Source organism: Camelus ferus, chromosome 3 (genome assembly GCF_009834535.1).
Source record: "Camelus ferus isolate YT-003-E chromosome 3, BCGSAC_Cfer_1.0, whole genome shotgun sequence".
Lineage (NCBI taxonomy): Eukaryota > Metazoa > Chordata > Mammalia > Artiodactyla > Camelidae > Camelus > Camelus ferus.
Window position 1 is genome coordinate 94,536,175 of NC_045698.1, and position 22,628 is coordinate 94,558,802.

The 22,628-nt window shown below is 42.2% G+C and overlaps 3 protein-coding genes across 4 annotated transcripts in view; 2 read left to right on the plus strand and 1 right to left on the minus strand.

Annotated features, from left to right (window-relative positions):
• SLC25A48 (solute carrier family 25 member 48) overlaps nucleotides 1-14,561 on the plus strand; it is a 56,756-nt gene extending 42,195 nt beyond the window's left edge. Inside the window, exons 9-14 of the transcript XR_004318724.1 lie at nucleotides 9,524-9,676; nucleotides 10,696-10,748; nucleotides 11,080-11,196; nucleotides 12,076-12,233; nucleotides 13,340-13,410; nucleotides 13,950-14,561. The gene's annotated coding sequence lies outside the window, so the exon portion shown is untranslated. The remainder of the gene's footprint in view (nucleotides 1-9,523; nucleotides 9,677-10,695; nucleotides 10,749-11,079; nucleotides 11,197-12,075; nucleotides 12,234-13,339; nucleotides 13,411-13,949) is intronic.
• Nucleotides 9,388-12,487, minus strand: IL9 (interleukin 9). Its single transcript, XM_006183567.1, has 5 exons — nucleotides 12,345-12,487; nucleotides 12,193-12,228; nucleotides 12,074-12,106; nucleotides 10,763-10,894; nucleotides 9,388-9,592 (listed from the first exon to the last, which is right to left on the minus strand). Exons 1-5 carry the CDS (start codon nucleotides 12,456-12,458, stop codon nucleotides 9,482-9,484), a joined length of 426 nt encoding a protein of 141 aa, XP_006183629.1. The 5' UTR covers nucleotides 12,459-12,487; the 3' UTR covers nucleotides 9,388-9,481.
• A 71-nt stretch (nucleotides 14,562-14,632) lies between the features above and the next one.
• The window catches only part of FBXL21P, a 41,132-nt gene continuing 33,136 nt past the window's right edge, over nucleotides 14,633-22,628 (plus strand). For both annotated transcript variants that reach the window (XM_032476800.1, XM_032476799.1), the window contains exons 1-2: nucleotides 14,633-14,765; nucleotides 20,992-22,124. The gene's annotated coding sequence lies outside the window, so the exon portion shown is untranslated. The remainder of the gene's footprint in view (nucleotides 14,766-20,991; nucleotides 22,125-22,628) is intronic.

Sequence of the window (22,628 nt, forward strand, 5' to 3'; positions counted from 1 at the left end):
GTAAATATTGTTAACATAGCATTACTTCCCAAATTGACCTACAGATTGAATTCAATCCTTCTCAAAATCCCAGCTAGCTTTTTTTTTTTTTTGCAGAAATTAAAAAAAAAAAAAACAAACTAATCCTAAAATTCATATGGAAATGCGAAGGACCCAGAATAGCCAAAACAATTTTGATAAAGAAGAATAAAGTTGGAGGGCTCAAACTTCCCTACTACAAGTTTACAGACAGCACAGTGCTGGCATAAGGGTAGACTTGTAGATCAATGGGATAAAGTTGAAAGTCCAGAAATCCTTACATTTATGGTCAATTGGTTTTTGACATGGATGCCAAGATAATTCAATACAGAAAGAATGGTCTTTTCAACAAAGTTGTTGGGACAATTGGATATGCACATTCCAGAAGGATGAAGCTGGAACCTTATCGCACACCATATACGAAAATTAATCAAAGATGGATCATAAACCTGGATGTAAGAGGTTAAACTGTAAACCTCATAGAAGGAGACATAGAAGTAAGTCTTTGTGACCTTGGGTCAGGCAAATATTTCTTAGAATACCAAAAGCATAAGTGACAAAATAGAAAATAATCAGTTGGACTATGATGTAAAACTTTTGCCCTAAAGACTCCACACAGAAACTACTAGAGCTGATAAATAAATACAGCAAGGTAGCAGGATACAAGCTTAACATTCAGAAATATGGTGCATTTCTTTACACTAACAATGAAATATCAGAAAAGGAAAGTAAGAAAACAAGAAAGTAAAAAAAAAAAAAAAATCTCTTTTAAAAGCACATAAAAAAAAAAAACACCCAAAAGACTTAGGAATAAGCCTTAATAAGAAGGTGAAAGACTTAAATGCAGTGAACTATAAAACATTTATTAAGGAAACAAAATGACTTAAAGAAATGAAACAATATCCTATGCTCTTGGACTGGAAAAATCAATACTGGTAAACTGGCCATACTCCCGAAAGCAATCTATAGGTTTAATGCAATCCCTATCAAATTACCCAGGACATTTTTCACAGAAATAGAACAAATAATCCTAAAATTTATATAGAATCACAAAAGACCCAGAATCACCAAAGCAATACTGAAGAAAAAGAACAAAGCTGGAGGAATAACCCTCCCAGACTTCAGATAATACTGCAGAGCTACAGTAATCAAAACAGTGTGGTATTGGCACAAAAATCAGACATATGGATCAATGAAACAGAATAGAAAGCCCAGAAATAAACCCATACAGCTACAGTCGATTAATCAGTTAACAAAGGAGGCAAGAATATACAATGGAGAAAAGAAAGTATCTTCAGGAAGTTGTGTTGGGAAAGCTGGACAGCCACATGTAAATCAGCAAAGTGAGAACACTCCCTCACACCACGCACAAAGATAAACTCAAAATGGCTTAAAGACTTAAACATAAGAGAAGACAATATAAACCTTTTTAGGAGAAAACATAGGCAAAACATTCTCTGGCATAAATCTTAGCAATGTTCTCCTAGGGCAGTCTACCTAGGCAATAGAAATAAGAGCAAAAATAAACAAATGGGACCTAATTAAACTTACAAACTTTTGCACAGCAAAGGAAACTAAACAAAACAGAAAGACAGCCTACAGAATGGGAGAAAATGTTTGCAAATGATGCGACTGACAAGGGCTTAATTTCCAGGATATGCAAACAGCTTATACAACTCAGTAAAAAAAAAGAAAAAAAAAAAAAAAAACCCAATCCAAAAATGGCCAGAAGACCTAAACAAGCATTTCTCCAGTGAAGATGTACAAATGGCCAATACGCACATGGGAAAATGCTCAGTGTCGCTAATTATCAGAGAAATGCAAATCAAAACTACAATGAGGTACCTATCACCTCCTACCAGTCAGAATGCCCATCATTAAAAAAGTCCACACTGGATAAAGAAGATGTGGTATATTTATACAATGGAATACTATTCAGCCATAAAAACCGACAACATGACACCATTTGCAGCAACATGGATGTTACTGGAGAATGTCATTCTAAGTGAAGTAAACCGGAAAGAGAAAGAAAAATACCGTATGAGATCGCTCATATGCAGAATCTAAAAATAAAAAAACAAATACAAAACAGAAACAGACTCATAGACATAGAATACAAACTTGTGGTTGCCAGGGGGACCAGGGGTGGGGACTGGGATTTCAAAATGTAGAACAGATAAACAAGATTGTACTGTGTAGCACAGGGAAATATATACAGGATCTTGTGGTGGCTCACAGTGAAAGAATGTGACAATGAATGTACGTATATTCATGTATAACTGAAAAATTGTGACAATGAATGTACGTATATTCATGTATAACTGAAAAATTGTGCTCTACACTGGAATTTGACACAACATTGTAAAATGACTATAGCTCAAAAAAAAAAAAAAAAGGTTTAAAAGAAAGAAAGAAAAAAAAAAGTCCACAAAGGATAAATGCTGGAGAGGGTGTGGACAAAAGGCAACCCTCCTACACTGCTGGTGGGAATGCAGTTTAGTGCAGCCACTGTGGAAAATAGTATGGAGATTCCTTAAAAAACTAAAAATAGATTTACCATGTGACCCAGCAATCCCACTCCTGGGCATATATCCAGAGGAAACCCTAATTTGAAAAGATATGTGCACCCCAGTGTTTATAGCAGCACTATTTACAATAGCCAAGATATGGAAGCAATCTAAATGTCCATTGACAGTTGACTGGCTAAAGAAGTTGTGATATATTTATACAATAGACTATTACTCAGCCATAAAAAATAATAAAATCGTGCTATTTGTAGCAACATGGATGGACCTGAAGATTGTCATACTAAGTGAAGTAAGTCGGAAAGAGAAAGAAAAATACCATATATCACTTATATGTGGAATCTAAAAAAATGATACAAATGAATTTATTTACAAAACAGAACCAGACTCACAACATAGAAAACAAACTTTTGGTTACCAGCGGGGAAGAGGGGTGGAGGGATAATGTGGGAGTTCAGGATTAGCAGATACTAACTACTATATATAAAATAAGTAAACAACAAGTTTCTTCTATATAGCACAGAGAACTATATTCAATATCTTGTAGTAATCTGTAATGAAAAAGAATATGAAAAGGAATATATATGTATATAACTGAGTCACTATACTGTACACCAGAAATTGATACAACATTGTAAACCTGCTATACTTAAATTAAAAAAAAAAAACAGAAAACTTTTGTGTTACCAATACCATGGGGAAAAGAAAAAAGACAACCCACAAAATGGGAGAAAATCTTTGCAAATCCTGTATCAGATAACGGATTTTTATCCAGAAGATACAAAGAACTCTTACAACTCAACTGTAAAAAGGAAAATAACTCAATTGAAAAATGGGCAAAGGATTTGAATAGATATTCTCCAGAGAAGATACACAAGTGGCCAGTGAGCACTGGAGAAGATGCATCACTAGTTATCAGGGAAATGCCCATCGAAGCTACAACCAGTTACCACCTTACACCCACTGGGATGGCTATAATCAAAAAGACAGATAATAACACGTGATGAAAATGAAGTGGAGAAATTGGAACCCTCATACATTGCTGGGGGAAAGTGTAAAATGGTGCAGCTGCTTTGGAACCTAGTTTGGTGGTTCCTCAAAAGTTAAACACAGCATTGCCATATGACCCAGCAATTCCACTCCCAGGTGTATACCAGAGAGAAATGAAACATGATCTCACAAAAAACTTGTACATGAATGTTCATAGCAGCATTATTCATCATAGCCAAAAGTGGGATCAACACAAATGTCTATCAACTGATGAATGGATAAATAAAACGCAGTATATCCATGCAGTGGAATATTATTTGGCTGTAAAAATGAATGAAGTACTGATACATGCTATGATGTAATGAACCTTGAAAGTATATGCTAAATCAAAGAAGCCAGTCCCAGAAAAACACTTATGATATGATTCCACTTATAGGAAAAATCCAGAAGATGCAAATTTATAGAGGCCAAAAGTAGATTATTAGTTGGTTTGGCTGGGGGAAGGGAGGATAGGGAATGGCTGCTGTTGTGTGCAGGGCTTTTTCCATTTTCTTTCAGAAAATGTTCTGAAATCAGATCGTGGTGATGGTTGCACAGCCCTGTGAATATATTAAAAACCACTGAGTTGTATGCTTACGGTGGGTGAATGGTCTTGGCGTTTCTGCTGAGCGTTCCCTCTCCAGAGGAAGGGAGGTGTTGGTCTGGGATGAAGGAGGAGGGGAGCAGGGAGGGGGGGAATTGCAGGGCTGGACTTCTCAGTATCCTCCTGCCTCAAATTGGATAGACAGGCAGAGAGACAGGCAGATGGATGTGACTGGCCAACCTTAAGGCAGGAAGTATCTGGGCTTGGTTTTGGCCAGCAGCGGTGTGCCCTGGTCTGGAATCTCCTGGAAACAACTCTACCCAGGGCTTGGCAACCTACATGAGGCAGCTGGCTGTGTTGAGAGCCGCCACCCTCCTGTGGGTCAGATTTAAGGATGTAGCTGTAGAGTCGTTTCTCTGAGTTGGCTTAACCATTTGTGAGCAGGGTGCACCAGCTCTCTGGGCATCAGTTTCCTCGTCTGTGCACTGAGCATAATTGTGTACAATAATTCCACACTTGCCTCATGGGCTTCTTGTGAAGATCCAGCACGATTCTGCACAAAACATGCTTAACAGAGTGCCTGGTACATAGTAAACACTCAATAAGTATTAGTCCTTCTTCTCTTTTCTCGAAGGTGTCTTCACATAAATCTCAACTTCCCTGGCACCAGAAGGCGAGTAATGACTGTGCACCTTCCCACCACCCTGAGAGTCTTGGTTTGAGCTGGCCACAGGGCGCATGCTGTAGGGTATGCTACTTTTGGAGAAAAGCTGAGGGAAACCACCAGGCTCTGCTGATGAATAAGCTGTAACAGTGGGTCGAGGCTTATCTCTCCACGCATCTTCTCAGGCAGCTGACTGTGTCTCCAGATTGTGTTCTGAAACCATCGCTAACCACCAACATCTGTCCTTGCTGTGATCCCCATGTGGGGTGAGCATGGCTGAGGGGGCGGCTTCTGATGCTGTAGGCTGTCAACCACGTGGTGTAGGGCAACAGCTCCGTGTCAGAGGCCAGTCATTCAGAAAACCCAGGTGGAGGACAGGAGAGGAGAAGGTGTGCTGCCGTGACCTAAGATGTCATGTGGTGGACCGTCTGGGGAGCCACAGAAGCCTCTGTCCCTCCTGGAGATGCCCAGCACAGCCCACAGAGACCCTTGGGAAACAGAGCGAGCCCCTCTTCTTGTAAGTGGGGCCGGGGCTAAAGAAACGCCCACGAATCCCTTAACTCAATTCTGAAACTCACACAGCTCTGAAAGCCCAAGATTTGGTGAGACTCATTTGGCTGCCAAACCTGACTACCTCATGAGATTGCTCCTGCGTTTTGTTGCAGAATATTAATGTGTTTAATTACGGAATCCTGCCTCAGGCCCTGCTGTGGATGTTGTGTAATGTATGGCATATGAACGGTGTGTTCTCTTTCCAAAAGGCTGAGCAGTTTGAATTCTGAAAACTCTCTAGCCCCCAGGTTTGGGGATAAAGGAGTGTTGACATGTATTGTCATAAATCTATTTTACCGTCAGGTTGTAGTCAGAGGGAACACAACGCACACACTTGATATACACAGAATAAGAAAAGAGCAGAATGGGAAGGGCGAAGACTTTGGAATCAGAGACAGCTGGGGTTGGATCTCTAACGCTCACCAGCTGTGTGGTCTTAGGAAGGTCATTTAACCTTTCTGAGCCTTCATTTCCTTATCTGTAAAACAGAGATAATAATACCAACCTCCCACGGTTTATTAGGGGATTAAATGAGATAAAGTATGCTTAGTACCTACTGAGTAAGGGCTGAATAATTACAGGATTAATATTAATAAATAATAATAGATATATTATTTGATAGACATTTTTCTCAGCGCCTTGTCCAGAGAAATCCACAGACGAGTGAGGGAGCTGGCACCACAGCCTGGCCCGGACGCTCAGCGCACTGTGCAGGGCCGGCCTCCAGCCCCAGGAGCTGTCCGTGAAGGGGGAGGGCACTGAGGACACTTAGTGGTCAGACTTCGCGTCTCAGAAAATAGTATAGAAACGTTAATAGCTGGAGCAGGGATTCTCATACCCACTGTTACTGGAGATCCCGAGAAGACCTCCCGCGACAGGGCCTACGCCCCACCCTCACCCGCCTGCCATGTGATGTTTTCACTTCTCTTGGGAAGCAGGTGGGTCAGCAGACTGTGACTGTTGTCTGTTTGTCTGAAGGTCTGTGCCCCCTGCACAATGCCTGATGGACTCCAGCACTGAGGAAGGATGTTTAAACCAGTGGTCCCCTTCTGAAGCTTCTCTACCCAGACATCCCACTTGTGATCCTTTGATACACATGTCACTGTAAATTATCACTGAGCATCTTGTCTCTTTCTCTCCACACTAAGACTAAAAAATTACGGCCGGATGTCTCCATGGACCCACCATTTCTGCACCCAAGAAGTTAATAAAACACTCCCCTGACTTGGATTCCCTTTGCTAAAACCTCTTCACCTCCCTATGCAGGAGGGTCTTGGCTGCAGCCCGAGGGTGAAACTCGTGCCTCTGCAATCCAGGTACCGCGCTGCCCAGGTCATCACAGAACCTCACCTCTGGCCAAGGGCTGTTTGCTGCGCAGGTCACATCAGACATTGCTTTACATTGTAATTCATAGAAGATAAACTGAGCAAATCCCTTTGAGGAATCTGGTCTCTTGGTGCTCTGAACTTTATGTATTATTGAGATCCAAAGTACCAAAGGATGTTCTATCTTCATAGGGAGGAAAAGCAATTTTAGTTTTACCAGTACCTAGAAAAAGACCATCCTTGGTAAATTCCTCTAAGCTTTTCCCAAGCTGCCAAGCCTTGAAGTAGGGAGAGGGCCATTCTGATTGTCAGATGTCCCTGACCCCAAGACTGTCACCTTAACTCTGCCTCCACCCTACTCATCACACAGAGCCAGGGAGGCCAAGCAGGATGGTTGCTGGCAGGCTGCTCAGTCAATATTTATAGAGCACCTAGACTGGTACAGGAATGGTGTAGGCCCAGGATAGGCATTTGGTTCACAACAGGGAACAAAACAAAGTTCTCTGCCCTCAGGGAGCTGGTATTTGAGCAGGGAGTAACAGTAAACAACAAACATGATAAATTAATAAGTGGAAGGGCATCTTAGAAGGTGACAAGTACTGTGGAACAGAAACCAGAATCAGGAATACTGGAGTTGGGGGCAGGTTGAGTATTAAGACGAGATGGGTAGTTTAATAGTCAGGGTTTCCTAGAGAAATAGAACCAATAGGATGGACAGATGGATGGATAGACAGGTTTATTATAAGTTATTGGACACGCATGCAATTATGGAGGCTGAGAAGTTACTATCTTCTGTCCCTGAGCTGGAAGCCCAGCAAAGCCAGTGGTGTAGTTCTTCTAATCCAACCTCAAAGGCCTGAGAACCAGGGGAGCTGGTGGTGTAAGTCCCAGTTTGGGGATGGGAGACCCATGTCCCAGCGCAAGCTATCAGGCAGAGAGCCAGTAATTCTTACTCTGCCTTTTTGTTCTTTTCAGGCCCTCAGTGGATTGGGTGAGGCCCACCCACACTGGGCCGGCATCTGCTTTATCCAGTCCACCTATTCAGATGCTAATCTCATCCAGAAACACCTCCACAGACACACTCAGAATAACATTTAGTCAGATATCAGGCACCCTGGGGCCTGGGCAAGTTGACACACATTTACTGTCACTGATCACTACAGGAAAATGGGGCACGAGAGGATGGCGGTGTCCCAGGTCTCAGTTGAGTCCCTGGGAACTGCCCTGCCACGTGAGAGTCCTTGGCTTTGAGCAGGAAAGAATTCAAAGAATTCTGAGCCAGGCATAGTAGAGTGAAGATAGATTTATTCAGAGATACACAGTCCTTAGACAGAGTGTGGTCCATCTCACTCAGGAGGGAGAGTGGCCATGGCTTGTCGGGTTGTTAGTTTTTATGGGCTTGGTTATTTCATATGCTAACAAGTGGGAGGATTATTCGAACTACTCTAGGGAAGGGGCAGGGATTCCCAGGAATTGGGCCCCACCCACCTTTGACCTTTTATGATCAGTATTGGAACTGTCATGGCGCCTGTGGGAGTGCCATTCACCATGCTGATGTATTACAATGAAGCTCAAGGTCTGCTTGGAGTTGAACCTCCTGCCATCGTGGTGCTAATTGCTGTGTCATTCGTTTACTGGTTGTGCCCTGCCCCCTTCCCTCCTGTCTCCCTGTGGCAGCCAGACAGCCTAGTTCAGGAATTCCCTGGGTGTACACCCGTGAGGCTCTGCATCCCAGGCACAAGGTGGTGCTAGCTGAGGGTCTTCCAAGGGAATCGATGACTGTATTTGTGAAGGAGAGGCTGGGCTGGTCTAACAAGGTAACTCACAAATCTTAGGTATTGGAATACTGATCTGAGTTCTGCTAGACTAACTTGTAAATCTAGGTTAATTAGTGTTGGTTTGCTGTTTATGTGTTTTTGCTAGCCAGCTGGATTTTCAAAGATACATATCTGGCTTTGGAATGTTGGTTTGCTGCCTCCCCGCCTCCACTTTTGTGATGATAATGATGCTAAAGCTGTTCCATGCCTATTGGCCGAATACCCCAAGCTTGTACTTTACCCTGTAAAACCTTACGCTTACGTCTTGGAGGGGCTCAGAGCTTTGGAGCAGAAGCCCCTCTGAGCCCGCCGGCGTAATACATCTGAGTACTCCAACCTTCCGAGTGGTGCTTGTTTCTTGACTGGCCTGTCGTTTCCGTAACATATTGATCCCAGGATTTATCTGCTTTCTGCTCTGACCCAGAGGGTCTGCTCCATGATCTTCTGATTCAGCGAGTTCAAGCACTTTGCTTTCTTATATACAAACATGCCCATGTTCTTGAGTGTCTCTCATCTGGACTTAACCAGCTGCTGCCTTCACCCATTTCAGGTAGTTGGTTTCTCAGGACCCTAAATGCCTTGGTGATGCTCTGAGCCTCCCTCCACCAGCACCCGGAGGTGGGGCACCTCTGGCCTGCCTTTAACCTCCCCTACAACAGCCCTCAGACTGTCCACAGACACCCCCTTCATAACAGCCCCAGACACAGTTCATGAGGCTTCCAGTCTGTGTTCAGGGTAACGAATCCTGTTATTACAGGAGTATTTGACCCATCAGCCCATTGACAGAGTTGTAGCTTTCTTTTTTCTGAGCAACAAAGAACAAGTAAGTACCAGAGACCAGACTGAGATTTTTCCATATCTATTTATTCCAAAATAAAGACATAAATTTTTAAACAAATTATTACAACTAATTTTGCTTTAGCATGGCTTATTTGATTTTTTTAACTGCAACAACTTAAACAGGAAGCTTTTAAAATTCAATAAATAGAATAAATAGTATGTCATCTTCACACTCTGCCTCTCATCCTTTCTTTCTGGAAACTTTCCAGGAGACTCCTCAGGAATGTCAGTGTATTGCCTGCTATGGTTTGGTTGCATGGCTGTTCACAGGAAAAAGACTGTGGGGACAAAGTTAACAAAGGCAGAGTGACTAAAACAGCATGGAAACCAGCAGCCCCAGGAGCCACCCTACCCAGAGCCTGGTAAGTGGGGGAGGGGGTGGGAGAGACAAGCGTGGGGGAAGGGAAGGGGTGGAACTAATGGATAGGGAGTCCAGGGCTAGCATTTTGTGTAGGCGGTGTAGGTGGTTGACTTTGTGGTAGGATTTCAGGGGTCTGCTTCACATACACGCACAAGTGCGCGCGCACACACACACACCCTATCAAATGGTTCTAAATTTCTTCATTAGGGGAAATCTTCTTGGGATTCTTTCAGGCCTAAATTTTATTATTACCCTTTTTGATTGTCTTTCCAAGGTCATTTTATAACACAATGGCTAAGGGCAGGACTTTGAGATCACATAGACCAGAGTTCAAATCTCAACACTGCCACTTACTAAATATATAGCCTTTGGCAAATTAGTTAACCTCACTGAGCCTCAGCTTCCCCTGCTACAAAGTGAGGGTGGTTAAGTCTGACAATTATCTTTAAGGTAGGTATTCAATGAAACAGGATGTATTAAGCCCTTAGAACCAAATGCTGTTGAGGGCAGAAACTCCTGCAATCAAATAGCTGAGTGAGGAGGGGCCCTCCTGTGGCGACATTAATGAGAAAAAGTTTGCCCCGCTCCCCTTTCCTCCAGCGACTAGGCGTACACTGAAGAAGTGCTGATAGGCATTTAGGGCAAATGACAAGCTTCCACCTGGCTGTGAGTGTGTCTTCCTTCAAACACCTCCTTAGCCAGTGGAATGAAAACCTTTAACTTACAGGTCACAACATCCACTCAGGTAGCAAATTGAATCTCTAGAATAATTTAGAATTGCATGGGCTATCGCCCTGATTTTCTAGATTTTAGCTTCTGATTACAATGAGGATGGATTCTTTCATCACTCGAGATGGAGAGAAGTAAAAGCCAATATAGGGGTGAGTGTTTTTTTAAATAAGAGGGAACAGTGAGTTCCCTGGGCAGATCTCACTTTAATTCTATTGTTCTGATTAATTCTTAGATGTCCCTTATCAACCTTAACTACCAGTTCCAACTTTATTGTCCCTTGTTATTCAGATGGAGTTGGCATTGACATTCACATGAAAATAACCAACCAGAGCACATCACAGGTAAAAACACTCACGCCACACTTGTTGTTCTTGAGGGCTTCAACCGTTTTCTTCACCCTATTGAAGATCAGGGGGAATCTTGTTTTCAGTGTTGTGTTGGCCATCTGTGTCAGACCCTCCTGGAAGCATGCCGTGGTGCAGTTGTCCTGGTAAATAACAAGGATTTAGGAAAGGAAACAGGGCAGTTTTGAGTAGGAATCACAGAGACAATGTTTTTAGAGACTGTTTTAACTTAACCAATGTAACCTAAACTTGCATTATTTTTAGTCAGGCCCCTTGCTAGCAGAGTAAATGATCTTCAGTATTTCAAGGTGAGGCCATTTTTCCACAGTGACACTCCCTGAAGATTTCCAGTTTGTTCCATCCAGGGAACATGAGGCCTGAGGACCCCGGAAAACAGCCAGTCCTGAGTCTGCTTTTCAAAGGACCTGTTCCAAGTCTTGTCATAGTGAGTTTGAAAGTACAGAGAAAGGAAAAGCCTTTTCACATCAGCCAGATGGGATATGCCAGTTGAATACAGCCAGTGTTTCAGCAGTAGCTCAAATCATGGGATATAAATAAGGGGAGAGGCTGGGCTGTTAATGTGTGGTCCCTCCTCAGAGGGCGCCATACACTATTCTCATCTAATGGATGGACCGTGATTGTGTGTGACATTTGACCTCAGCTGGGGGAAGAGGCTCAGATTCTCCCAAGTCTTGCTTGTAAGAGAGTAAAGCAGAACAGCACCTTGGTAAGGGTTGCCTCCTACCCTTAACCAGGAAATTCCTGCCACACTTCTCCCTCTGCCCCTCTGGGAATAACCACCCCCCCCCCAGGAAACCCTTTTTACTTCCCCGCCACCCACAGCCTCAGACACCCTGTCCCCCTAGGGGACAGCATTCAAACCTCGCAATAGCCACTCTAAATCAGCCAAATAGAAAGGAGGGAGGAGGCACCGCACAGAGACAGTTAAGGCCGAAAGAAGGACAAAGGGTGGTCATTTTATTTACATTGTTTTGCAACCCTAGAGTTACCAGCAAATGAATTAGCAATGTGATATGAGCCCCAGTTTGAATTAATTGTGCACATGGCCACTAATCTAAAAATACATTCAATATTCTTTTTTAAATGGTGAAAAGTGTTTAAACTTCTCAAGGAGACCAAATACAAAGAAATGTATATAGTATGGAATTTTAAGATTTCAAAGGTTTTAAAAGGATATACTAATCTGTAACGATTGCCATTAAGTCACACTTTCTTATTTAAAATATCAATTAGAGCAATTAATTTTTTCCTAAAAACTTTAAAAAAAACACACAAGATCAAGATGATTTTACTATACTTACAGAAGGAATGGGCAGACACAAACAGTCAGTCACCTGCAAAAGAGAAGTTTCAGAGTGAAGATTCCAGATGTGAAAATTAAAATTGGTTTGGAAAGGTTCTTAAAAGAGCATTTACTCACGTTGCTGCTGCAGCTGCATTTTGAAGGTGGATGTTTCTAAAGTAAGTAAAGAGATAAGAACCCATAATGAGTGGTGTGTTTTCCACCCTCTTATACTTCACTTAAATTTTCAACAGCTGCCTTTCCCACTGGCGCCCCCCTCTGCAGCTTACCTGCAGGTTGTTGATGAGGTACTCAGCATCCTTGATCCCAGTCAAGGTCAAACACCCCTGGCTGGCCACAGAGCAGAGGAGCAGGGCCGAGGCAAGGACCACGGACAGGAGCATCTTGACTCGAGACTGGAGCTTGGTCTTCAGATGCCTTCAAATTGAGTCGTATTTAAAGCTCTCCAACAAACATGGAAAAACCCTGACATCAAACTGATACCAATGCCCACTTCTTCTCTGTAAATTTGGGCTACCTGACATTGAAAAAAATGTATATGTGTATGTATCTCAGACTGAGTCACTTGACAAAGACTGCATTACATTTTCACAGGAAATATCATTCCTCAGAAAAGATGCTTTTCAAAAAGTTGGGTACCGAGATGCTATAGGAAAAGCTAGAGATCTTAAAACCTGTATTTTTTTTTAAGGCAAAGATTCTGGTTGTGAGAGTGAAAATACTTTACATGAAAGCCCAGATCTGTATTTTCCCCTTCTTACTTTATTAGAAATGCTGATATAGTAGCCAGTCACCGATATTCTAACGAAGTGGGGCAGGGAGGATGAGAAATAGTGCAGGATTGCTTTTGGTTTTTGCCAGCTCAGTCTCGTCCTTGCAACCTCAATCTTACTCCCAAATCTGAACCATGTCTTTGATGCCTGGGGCCAGATTCTCCACCTCATACAAATGCATCTTTGAACAAGTGTCTAAAGCAGGAACTCTTCAGCTGTAAGCACAAGAATGCAACAACAGCACCTGTTAAAACTGGTCTGGAGATTCCTTAATGTCTTGAGGGAACTTACATAGCACTGGGCAACATTAAGTAAAAACTCTGTGCTTGAGATAGGGTAATAGCTAACATTTATTGAGTGCTTACTACACATCATTGCAATTCTAAGCACTTTATATGAATAGGGCATGTAATCCATACAGCTACCAAGTGAGGTATGTACTAATTTGTCATCCTCAATTTTTACTTTTTAAAACATTGTCTGTCTCTTAGCTTCCCAGTCCTTTGATGGAGCTGTTCTTATCACTGTGAGCCAGAAAGCAGTCTCACTGTAGCTCTATGAGGTAAGTACTATAGTTATCCTCATTATTTTATAGATGGGGAAACTGAGGCACAGAGTGGCAAATAATTTGCATAAAACCACACAACCAGAAAGAAACAAAATTTGTGTTCAAGCCCAGAAGTCTGACTCGTGGGTTCAGCCCTTAATCCTCTGGCTTTCCTGCTTCTCCGTGTGTTTTTTGTCTGCCTCTCCCATCAGGACATATGCCCCCTGTGAGTCTAGTTCAGGTGCCTGGGGAACAGTGGCCTATCACTAAATGCTTGTTGGGTCAAATCATTAATGCAAACAGTTTCTGAAGTAGTGAGAAAGGTGCACATAAACTGAGATTGTGTTAGGTTTCAAGTCTAGTTTCTAGGGTACATTTTTGAAGGTATGTGTGCTTTGAGAAAATATGTCTTCTACATATGGGGAAGAGATGGGGATTCTTTTACTTGGTACTTTATGCCATAGTGGCCAATGGGAACAAACCCATAGGATTTCTCACCACTGCTGTGAGAGTGTGGGGTGTTACTGCTTTTCTCATTGCATGTTTTTCCTTAGGAGTGGTGATGGATCACTGGTGTTTGGCTAAACTATGCAAAAGGGAAGTATCTTGGTGGCAAACAAGGTAAAAAGAAATTAGCTTTTTTGCTAAATTCACAAATCCTCCTGCAGCTCTGACTTCCAAGCCTGTCCTCTGCAGGTACTAAGAAGAAGGTGCAAAGGCCTCCCAGCTTATAGCAAACACTTTTATTACAGAGTTCTGTATCTATGCCCTTTGCTCCTGCTAAGGTCTGCCTGGAATATTCTTCCTCAGCTCTTCCATTTGTGGCCCGCTCTTATCCTTCAGGTTTCAACTCAAAAGCCACCTCCTCCATGAAGCCCTCCCTGACTCTAGTAATCATTGCAATCTGCAGGATTCTGTCATAGCGTCTGTTCCTCCTACTGGGACATAAGTTCCATAAGAGCTGATGTAATGACTGACTCTTGTTCATCTTTGTATTCCCAGAGCACGGTCTGTATATTAAGTGCTCAGCAGTTACCGGTGCAATGAATGAATGACGAATAAATTTAATTTTGTAAAAACTTATTAAATTTATATTATTTATGAAATGACCCGTACATGTTCCCAGTGGATCAGTAACCAAAAAAAAAAAAAAAAAAAAGAGTGGGAATAACATTTAAAAACCTGAGCCAGGAAAGTTTTTGTGTGATTCAGCAGTTAATGAAACAAATCCTCCTGTTCTGTAGTCTCCTGAGAAATCTAAAGTGAGTCTCTCTCTCCTCTGTTTCAATTCTCATTGAACTGCTTGAGGGAGGCACATCAGGTGTGGGAACTCGAGCTCTGTAAAGGATGAAATAGAAAGAGAGAACTAGGTAAGTATTCTTTACAACTTTTTCCCATCTCCCCACCCCCTCTGTTATAAAAAAGGAAAGAGTATTGAAATGGTAGCTCTGCAGTTCAAGACAGAATTAAGATAGTAGATGTTTATCTACGCAAAGTCTAAAACTTTTGACGTTTAGCTTCTAGGATTTCTTTCCATATCAAAATGTAAGTATGCAAATAATCTCTTACAGAGGAAATACACCAAGCTCAGAAATTAATTACTCACCTATTTCAAATTTCAAGGAGATTGAAGAGTAAGATGCTTACCAAGATTTAGCATAGATAACATATTTTACAATAAATGACAAATGACAATACTCAACCATTTATTTTGCTCTAAAGATAAAGTCTGACATTTTTATTTTGTGATAAAAAACCATGTGTCATGGATTATTTCTCTAGGAATAAAGCAAAAGGGTTATTTGTTCTAGGAAGCCACAGCACAATATGACACACCCCAAAAAAGGCACTAAACTTCTAAGTAAAACCCACTCTACCTTTTTCTGTAAGCAGCCTAGAGATAACTTGTTATGAGAATCTTCAAGCACTAATTTCTTAATCAAATAGTTATTTCTAGGTTAGTATTTCCCAATCAAATGTGATGGGCAAACCCCACTGGAGGTGCTGCCATCCCTGTAGTGGTTTCTCCCCCAAGGAGTTGAGTTCTAGCTGGTGCCCTGCACCCCTCCCCTTGCATCCCTTCTAAGCGAATTCTGGGTCCCAAGAACATAGGGCCTGCTGCTCGCAGATTGGCTCCTATGCAGTTTCCAGAGCTCCAGGACCTAGGACCCTCTCCTTCCTTCCCTCTCCCCTCCTCTTCCTCCTCCTCACTGTCGGTGAATAAGAATCCAAGCTATCCTTAAAAATGGAATTTTCACAGTCCATCATGACCTAAAACCTGTCCCTACATTTGATAGAGACTGTGGGGCCCCCTTTCCTGTGGCCAGTTTATTGGTGTCCATCTAATTAAGAAAGGATAGGGACTTCTGTTCTGAAGCACACTGGGGAAGGCACTAGAATTTACTGAACCCTTACTATACACACGGTAACATATTAAGCACTTGATGTATATGATCTGACTCAAGCCTCTCAACCATCTTTATCAGCCCTGTTTTATAGATGTGGAAACTGACGCTCAGAGAGGCTGAGAGTCGCTGTAGTCACAGCTGGCAACTTGAACTGAACGTATCTGACCCAAGGCCGGTGCTCCTATCTACTGTACCGTACATCAGTCTCCATTTCTGCTGACCCAACTATATGGCCTATATTCCAAGACCACTTAATACAATCAGAAAATCAAAGTTGGCTTTGGGGCTGGAGGAGGGAGATTCTGGATGTCAGCTGCATTGGTTTCCCAGGGCTGCCATAACAAAGTACCACAACCTGGGTGACTTAAAGCAGCAGAAATTTATTCTCTCGTGGTTCTAGAGGCCAAAGGTCTGAAATCAAGGTGTGGGCAGGGCTGGAAGCAGCCTGACCCCTGCAGAGGTGGCTGTTGGGAAGAGGCAGAGAAGAAGGCTAGGAGGTTAGAAGGGTTGGGCAGACCCTGTGTCATCAAGGATGCTTTGGCCACAAATGGCAGGAACCCCAGTTAACACTGGCTTAAACGATGAGGAAATTTGCCATCTCAGAAAAGAGCAAATCTGTGGCGAGGGTGGTCTCCAGGGTTGGAGGACAAAGACTCAGGTGACTCTGTCTCTCCGCTGGTTGGCTTTGTCTTCAGGGTGTGTCCCCTGGTGGCTGCAAGCCTTAGGTCCAGATCTCACATCCAGACATGATGATATAAACTCTAATCTGGAACTGAAGGTCCAGCATTTTTAATGCTTTCATTTTCAACACATACTACCAAAGTGCCTTCCAGAAAGTTGTTCTGTGATAGAAGAGAGTAATTTATTATAATCTCATTAGTCAGGTTTAAGAATGCCAATTTCTGACACCCCTGCCAACACTGGATTTTTTATTAACTTTGGACAGTGTGCCTGGCACGTAATAGATACTAATATATGTCTAATTAATTAGTTATTACTCATTTGTGTTTCTTTATTTGTTTATTACCTGAATGTACCCAGTTTTCTGTTTCTGTTTTGCTTACTGGTTTCTAAGAGTTCCCTGTATATCTTTGTTTTTCAGATATAATGCATTTATTTTTCTCTATTTGCTCTGGTCGTAGTGTTTTTTTGGCTGTGTAGACATTTTCATGTGACCGATATAAAACACTTCTTTTTCTGGGCTTCATTATTCAGTTATTTCTTTTTTTAGCAATGACATCTCTAATCTTTGGAGTTTATTTGAGAGTATAAAAGAAATCCAATTTATTTTTCTTCTAAGTTTGGTCAATAGTATTATTGGCTAAATATCTCTTTTCCTTACTGATTTAGAATACCACCTTTACTGAGCACTGCATTTCCAGTTTGCTTAGCTGTGTTTCTGGACTCTCTGATTTGTCCCAATAAGCTCTTTGTTACACTGGTGATCTTTAGTTTCTGTGGCTTTTTGAATATCAAACTATATGGTTGGGAATATCTTCCTGCCTCTTATTGCTTGTCATTTTCAAAAGTGTCTTAGATGGTTTCAAACATTTAAAGCTCTAGATTGGCTTTAGAATCCTTTTGATAAGTTTCCTCAAGAAAAAAATACTACTAGGATTTTAACTGGGATTGGGATTGTGTTCAATATAAATGGAACTTGGAAAACTCGGTATCTTTAAAATATTGAATCTCTCCATCCAGGATGATGTCTCTGTGTAGCCTTCTTAAAATTTCCCTGAACTTAATTTTACAGTTCTTTTTTCATACAGGTTTTGCATAGTTTTGTGAAATTTATTCCTAGGTTTACCTATTTATTCAGCAATATTCATTGAGAACTTCTTATATCCTGGGCATTGTTCTAGGCTCTTCAGACAAAGCAGTGAGCAAAACAAAGTGCCTGATCTTGGGAAGCCCATATTCTAGAGAGCAGAAAAAGTCAATAAACAAAAACAATGGTAAATTTCAGGTGGTCATAAGTGCCATGAGCACAAAAGCAGGTGAGGAAACAGTGAGTGGTAGAGTGTGGGAGCTACGGCCTTTAAGGTGGCCAGTGAGTCCTCTCTGCTACAGTGATTTATGTAGAGGCCCAAAGAAAGTAAGTAACTTAGTCAGGCAGGGGTCTTGGGGAAGAACGTTTCAGGCAGAGGGAATAGAAAGCACAAAGGCCCTGAGGCTAGAGTGTGTCTGCCATGCAGGAGGAACAGCACGGGGGCCAGTGTTTCTCAAGCGGAGTGACTGGAAATAAAGAATGGAAATATTGGGGTCAGAGAGGGGGCCAGAAGGGAAATCCTTTAGAGCCTGATAGGCTGAGAGGAGGACTTAAGATTTTACCCTAAATAAGGTGGGAGCCATTGGAGGGCTTTGAGCAGAGGAATAATGTGATTTGGCCCATATTTTAGGTCATGAAGAATAGCTGCTGTGTGGGCAATAGCTGGGGCACAAGAGTGGAGGACTTGATCCCCTTTTACAGTTAGGAGATCAGTTAGGCTGCTACTGAGATAGTCTGTGTGAGAGCTGATGGTGGCTTGGACCAAGGTGGTATCAATAGTGGTAGAAAGGAATAATCAGAATCTAGATATATGTTTAAGATAAAGCCGATAGATATGATGGTGGGAGAAAGAGATAGGGTCATTAACTGAGATAAGGGAGACTGCAGAAGAAACAGGCATGGGAGTGGAGGAGTTGTAGTGGGTTGTAACTGAGCAGGGCCCTGTGGGGTCTTCCTGGGGCAGACCCCTTCCCCATATCCTCTGCTTCAGCTCCTCTCTGAAGCATCCAGGTAATAGTATGCAATGCACATTATTGAGTTGTTTTACAGATGCTAAAACCACCACTAAATGGAAGAAATTAACTACGTAACCATGAGACGTAGCCCCCAGACCTACCAGCACCTAAGGATCGATAATGTTAACTCCTGTGACACTGCCCTGTTACCTCACCATTAACCAATTAGAGAACTGTGCATGAGCTGATCACATATCCAGGGACTCCCCTCCCTCACCTGGCCTCTAAAACACTTTCCTGAAACTCATGGAGGAGTTTGGGCTTTTTCAACACTAGCTGTCCTGGACTCCTTGTACGGCATTCTAGAATAAATGCTGCACTTTACCACAACCCAGTGTCAATTGATTGGCTTTACTGCATGTGGGTGAGTGGACCCAAGTTTGGTTCAGTATCAGGGTGAATTTTGTTTTGGATATGGTTAGTTTGAGATGCCTCTTAAGTATCCACGGGCATGTTGAGTAGGTAACTGGATATAAAAGGGTAAAGAAAGAGGTGAAGTGTTTTCTGTTTTAATAGCTATTGGGTACAGGGTTGTATTTTCTAACTGGTTATTGCTAACATATAGACATAATAGTTAGCTTTTGCTGTGTAATAAAAGACCACCACACTTTAGTGGCATGCAGCAGTAATTACTAATTTCATGTCTCTGAGCTTCAGCTTGGTTTAACTGAACTGCTGTGCTGATCTTGCCCAGGCTCACTTATATATCTGCAGGTTTGCAGTAGTTGGTTAATCTAGGTTGGGCCTGAATGGAGCATTTTAGCTCTCCCACATACCTGAGACCAGTAGGATAATCCAGAAATATTCTTCTTACAGTAGCAAAGGAAGTGTAAGAGTAAGTCCAATGCTTAGATTCATCTCAAGCCTCTGCTTGCCTCACTTCTGCCTACATACCACTGCCAAAGAAAGCCGTAGGGCTGATCAATGAGTAAAACAGGTCACCTTGCCCACAGTGAAAGGACATCCAGCAGTCACATGGGAAAGAACATGGATATGGGGAGGAGTGAGGAACTAGGGCCAAATGATGCAATCCAACACAATAGAAAAGTTATTAATATTTGCGTCTTTATCTTGTACCCACCAGCTAACTACTGAAACTGCTTATTCTAATGATTTTCGGTTGATTCTCTCTTTTTTTTCCCTTGAGTAGATGTTTTCACCTGAAAATAATAATCCTCTAGTCCAGGGATCAGCAAATTTTTCTTAAATGTCCAGCTAGTGAATATTTCAGTCTTTGTAGGCCATATAGTCTCTGTCACAACTCCTCAATTCTGTTGCTATTGCAGGAAAGCAGCTATAGACATTATGTACATTAATGGGTGTGGCTTTGTCTCAATAAAACTTCATTTAAAAAAAATAAGCTGCCAGACCAAGTTTGCTGCTCTAATCAGTTCCTGTAAAATACTATGTCTTATTTCTTTTTGTTGTTATTTCATAGCTAGAAATAAGGAAATTCAGTTGTGGTCAAAGCAAGCCATGTGGCCATTTTCTTCACTTTACAAGGAATGCTGTCAGTGTTTTCCATTTAAATGTTTGCTATTGATTTCATAACAGGGAGTAATTTTGAATGTCTAGTTTACTAAGTTTTTATTAGAAATAGTTGCTGAATTTTATCAAATGCCTTTTTAAGTTCCTGTCAGGACCATGAGTTGTATCTTTTCACTAATACATGTGATAAATTGTTTTAATAGATTACCAAATGTTGAATCATCCTTACATTCCTGGAATAAGTTCTGTTTGGTCATACTACATTACCATTTTAATACGTTGCTGGATTCAATCTGCTATTCCTTTATCTTGAATTTTTTTATTTGTAATGCACACTGGAGGTCTTCCTAGGCTTAGGCATCCATTCAGACTCACAAAACTATCCTAGGTTACACTCAGTACCTGTTTACTCCAAAGGGTAGAGGATGGGCATAACTTACAGGAGGGCAGCGTTAGTTGCTCCTCTTGGTGGGAGTGGTCCTCACAGTCACCCAGGAGCCATTCCTATAACCCGCCAGATGAGATGGCTCAGGTGTGAAGAATGAAGACTTCCATTGGGAGGGGGGAGGATGGTCGTGGCTTAAAGGCCTATGTCCGTAGAAGCAAATGTCTCTTGGAAGAGGTCCATAGGTGGGGCTTCCAAGTCCCCTGCATTCAGGGGAGCCCAAGGCTGTGGCGTCCCCATGAGGAATCTGTAGTTCACTTACCTTCCTCCCAGTCCAGACACCCTCTGCCAAGCAGGCCCACTTGATATTTTACCTTCATCTGGTTTTCAGAGACACAGAACTAAAAAATTAATGGAAAGGCCAAATTCTCTTTCAGAAGGGGAAGTGATTGTGTTAACACATTACATTCATGATCTACATCCATAGTGATTTCATTCTTAATTTTCCCTTTTTGTGGCTTTCTTTTTCAGGTTTTGGTCGGGGTTATGTTATCCTCATAAAGTGAGCTAAGAAGCCTTCCACCTTTCTCTATACTTTGGAGGAGTTTAATTAGTATGAACATTTTCGGTGTTCCCTCACTCCTTTATGGAAAGCAGGGGATTTTTTCCTATTTTCACAAACCCAGTGACAAAAGTGCCTAGGACACAGCAGTTAGAATTTCTGCTATCCTTTCCATGCTACCCAGAGAGAGAGGCCGAAGGCATTGTTCTGGGTTCCTGTCGTGATTTTAAGGGAAACTTTTACAATGTCTGGAGCTCTTGGTGTCCTGAAATGAAGGAGGGGGATGTCCTCAAATCCCTTGCAGTGGAAACTCACTTAGTGACACCAGCCTTGACCTTCAAGTGGAACAGTATGTTCACACAATGAAAAGCATCCACCATCTCCTGGGAGAAGCTTCAGCTAGCAGCTCATGCCATTGTTGCCTTTGCATATCCAGCTGCTGTCATGTCATATCCTCCAGGAATACCAGCCAGTGTGCTGTGCTGAAGGTTGCTGCAGCCACTGGGGCCAGTGCTATTGCTGGCTGCTCCGCTCCTGGAAACTTCAGCGACCAGATCCAGGCAGCCTTCTGGGAACCGTGACTACCGGTGGTTACTGACCCTAAGGTCAGCTACCCGCCTCTCACAGAGTCATCTTATGTTAACTCACCTCCCATTGTTCTGTGTAGCACAGATTTCCTCTGCACCTGTGAACAAGACCATCCTGCATAGCAGCCACGGGGCTTCCCTCTGTGGGTCTGATATAGGGGATGCTGGCCGGGGAAGTTCTGCGCCTGCGCAGCTCCATCTCCCATGAGCCCCAGCGTGAGCTCTCTTTATACGCAGACGCTGAAGACACGGAGGAGACGAGCCTGCCGCCGCTGAAAGGCTGTGACCAAGGAGGAGCTTCAGGGTGAACGGACTGCTCCAGCTGCAGAACTTAACGACCTTACGGCTCCTCAGTCTGACTGGGCTGCAGGCAGGTGTCCTCTGCCCTAGTCAGCGGTTCTCACCTCAAGACTGAGCCAGCCCGCCTCAGAGGCCGGCCCTGCAGGCCAGGGGTAGGGACGTCCGACGAGTTTCCTTAAGCTGTTCTGTCATGGACTCTTCAACAGAAAATGCAGGTAAGGCTGACAGAAAATAAACCACTTCTTTAAGAAAAAAAAAAAAAAAAAAAATATTTACCTAATAATATTCTCATAGAACTTGTCCATAAAATCTGAATCTGATGACTTTTGGAGGTTAATGCTTTGGCATTTTCTGTTTTTTATCTTTTTAGTGCTCTCTTAGGTTTTTTACATCTTGATCTTTTTAATGTACATTTTCCTAGAAATTTATCCCAGATTTGTGCTAACAAAGTAGTGTTATTGTTCGTTTTACCCACATTTTCTCTTTGATAAAACGTAGAAGAAATTTGTGTATTTGATTATTTTCAGTCAAGTTGCACTTCTATTTATCAATACAGTGAATGATTTTTCTTACCGTTCTAATTTAGCAAAAATGCTAAATTTAGGTTAGTAATTATTGCCTTTATTAATTCCTTCTCCTTACTCAATTTATTTTATTGTTTGTCTTCTAGCTCCTTGAGTCATATGTTTGCTTTATTTTTTTAAACAAACAGTAGCTCC